The sequence below is a fragment of the Schistosoma mansoni genome, chromosome 2, assembly GCF_000237925.1.
Source record: "Schistosoma mansoni strain Puerto Rico chromosome 2, complete genome".
Classification (NCBI taxonomy): domain Eukaryota; kingdom Metazoa; phylum Platyhelminthes; class Trematoda; order Strigeidida; family Schistosomatidae; genus Schistosoma; species Schistosoma mansoni.
This window is the reverse complement of record NC_031496.1, coordinates 30,831,700-30,835,309: the sequence shown is the minus strand read 5'-3', so window position 1 is coordinate 30,835,309 and position 3,610 is coordinate 30,831,700. Positions and strand designations below refer to the sequence as shown.

The window sequence follows — 3,610 nt, the reverse complement described above, 5'->3', positions numbered from 1 at the left end:
CGTCTAGTACTTCCAAGTTTTTCATGGTGGTCTAGCTTCAATTGACTCATGATTTCAACTATGAAGATCTTTTAGCTTGTCAATGATGGAAGATATGAAAATGAACAGTTTCAACAAATCTCTTATGCCGATAGCATCAATTTTATATTAAACAACTAGTAACTTGTAAAATCTTGTATAGGTATTCATTAGTCGAATGAACCGGTGTATGACAAATTTTAAAAAATGTGGAAGTATGCTACGAAATCTTTTATATAAGTTCAAAGAACATTAGGATAATTATTCGACAATCAACTGATTGATATACCACGTCATTCGTATGTTTTAGAGTATAACATGGATGATATTTAAGTAACCCCTAAGCGATGGCCTATTGGTTAAGGTGTTTAACTTTCAGCCAATAATTCTACCACACTTCACTTACTTCAGTTTGGACAACCGGTCAGTATCATTAGTTCTGTCATTTAGTGTATGGCTCATAACCAAGTACATATTGAGTGATTTAATTTAATTCTTATTAATAATCCCAATTCAGTTTGAACAACTGATAGATCCTCCTCTTCTACCAAAAAACAACTACATAAGAAACTAACATATTAACTACATAACTATTTAAACCTAAGAGGGCGGTTAGCAATGAACATCTGTTCGACTTTAGTTATACAGTTTATAAAAATATACTGATTCTCTATTGTCTTACACGGAGTCGAACCTAGAACATTTAGGCCAGCTAACTATCAAATGTGTAAACTTTCAGTGGTTCACATTTTTCCAGTACTATTAATCACATAACAACTCCGCCTGCAGCTCTTTTAGAGTTACTGCCGGTCCCAAGCCCGGGTAAAGGAGGAGGGTTGGGCATGAGGTTAGCGAGGCCATCCTGTAGAAAAACTAACTCGCTAAAAGAACGCTAATCAGAAAAAATAATTCAGACCATTTAAACTCTGCCCTGGGAGTTGAAGGAATAAGCAGATATGAAAAAGATGAACAACAACTGGGAAGAACTGGAAAAGATTGCCCAGGGCAGAGTTGGGTGGAGAATGCTGGTGGGCGGCCTATGCTCCTCCACGAGGGGTAACAGGTGTAAGTAATTAAGTAATTAATCATATAACGCGATCATCATTATCATCATCACCATCCGAATAACAGTTAACTATACAGGTGTTTACCAGGGTTGCAAATATTTTCATTGGCTTATCAAATATGACCATAATATGAATGAAAAATAAATTTAAATTAAATAATCTCCATAATATTCCTATCCTAATTAATAAATTTGATCCATTTATATATATATTACTACCTACCTGGACGACCATAGGCAGCAAAATGTTGATTATCCATATAAGGTAAACATCCTGCAGCATCGGGTGGATAACCATGTGGTCCTATTAATTTATAATTAATGAAATTTAATAAATGTATGTAGAATTAGAGGACATTAGCAATAATAATAATAATTGCACAATAAATGACAGTGAATAGGTAGTCTTGTTGGAATGTACAATATGAAGGGTGGGGGAACACTTTCCTATATCGTTGATTTAAATCTACTCTAGTCCGTAACACTATAAATGAATATAGCAACATGAACAATCTATACATGCATAAAATACATTGTGGTTAGACACATATTAGATACAAACAAATGACCAGGAAACGAAAAATTTAACCGATGATCAAATTACATAATGAAAAATAAAAAATAAAAATATTTTTTAATCATTTCAGTCAAGCTAATGTTGTTCCAGTGTGCAATAACACAAAGAATTAGGTGTAAGAAGAAAATCAGTGAACCATATCATAAATTGGGCATTAACAACTATTTTATAGCATTTTAATGGTTAGTGGCTGATTTTAAGTCTACGGTTCTTTTTCTCTCTCTCTCCCTTTGTGTGTGCGTGCATGTGTGTACATGTCTGCATGTTTGGATTTAACCATTAAAGTAAGAAGAAATGGGAAATGATTTGCTGATGAAATGATTTCTCTGACGGATTCGATCCCATGTCACTCAGCACCAGTTCCCTCAAGATTACAGGTACACCTTGCTGACGAGTGCTAAGTAGCACGAAACCCGGGTCCAGGGTTTCCTGTTGACCATCTCCAACAACCATCTTATCTCAACATAGTGCACGCATTGTCGAGCCACCTAGACTAGTGGCCACATTGCTACTTGATCTATCAGCACTAAGACGGACTTGACACGCATGACATTGATCACCACCCAGTGATCAACCAATTGTGATATCATTTAGTATAAGTGAAAATAAACTATTTTCCCCGGTAATTTATTTAGCATTTGACTTTTATGGAATTGGAGAGTTAATATAAATTGAGAATATTTTTGCATGAGAATCAATGAAACCGATTAGCGTATGATGATTTTAAGAAGTTTACCAGATTTCTGAGGTTTATTGTTGTTTTTTTTAAAAATCCCATTATGGTGTGGGTTACTTATATCCACATAAGTAGTATATGGTGATGGTCAGGCATACAATGTATTTCAGTAGAAGGTCAATATGAAAAGAACCGCAACGAAGTGCGATCGATATGAAAATGCACGAGCAATGAAATCGGAGAAGATCGAGTGATATTCACAGAAGCAACAGTCAAGATTGAGATAATTGATTGTTATTTTACAAAGTAGCTGTTTACTGTATGGTTATCAGATTTTAGTAAGATAGTCTGTAATTTTGTGGTTAGATACATTCGTTGGTCTCCACTCGTGTTCTCATTCACTACATTAGTATTACAGAAATATCACTAGAGAATCTTATTCCTCCGTGTGTGAATTATATATACAGCAGATATATTTATTAATGAATCTTTCTCATGGCTATAAATAGTTCTGATAGAAGATTCTTCATTGTTGACATGATCTTGAATAATAAAATCCATGGTAATGAAAGAAAATTATGGGATATTCCCACACTCTACGAATTCTGTAGATTATACAGAAATATCCCTATTGTACCTTTTTTGTATTATGGAATAAAAGTAATTGATTGTTGAAATTTCATAGATAGAAAATAAATTGAAAACCATCTTCATTCTAAGATGATCTAACCCTTCGGATTATAGTTATATCGGTACTTACAATAGTTTGAAATCAACTCAGAAAATCCAAACCACAGACATATTATCATTAAAACAAATTAACTAAGACATTGTATAGGACTCCTCAGTAGGAGTTCTATACTAAAACGAAATGATTGTCCAAATGATTCCAGGTGTTTAATGCTGATCTAACATCCATGATATAAATCTAAACTCAAAAATCTCCACAACCCTATACTGATAAATCATTATAATCTAAAAGTGTACAGTACTTACCGGCTCGATTTGATTGATCAATCATTGGTTGAACAATACGTCGTCGAGCGTTAATAAACCTATTTGGAGAAAAAAAAACACATGTAGAAACCAAATAAAGTAATGTATAAATGGATGGTAGTTTTCAATAACTTTATCATCAGACATTGCAGTTCTAAAACTCATGGTTATCTTAATACAACAAACAAAATAAATTAAATATAAACAAATATTCAATAGATCAGAAGGGGTTTTGTGGAGAATTTAGTATTTTCATAGATGAAATCATGAGTCAATT

General features: G+C 33.4%; 1 protein-coding gene across 1 annotated transcript in view; it reads right to left on the bottom strand.

The window, feature by feature from the left end:
• The window catches only part of Smp_147790 (putative homothorax homeobox protein), a gene marked incomplete at both ends in the record, with an annotated part of 51,865 nt that overhangs the window by 3,806 nt on the left and 44,449 nt on the right, over positions 1-3,610 (bottom strand). Inside the window, one exon of the mRNA XM_018796357.1 lies at positions 3,334-3,392. Coding sequence (XP_018650578.1) covers positions 3,334-3,392 — 59 coding nt within the window. The remainder of the gene's footprint in view (positions 1-3,333; positions 3,393-3,610) is intronic.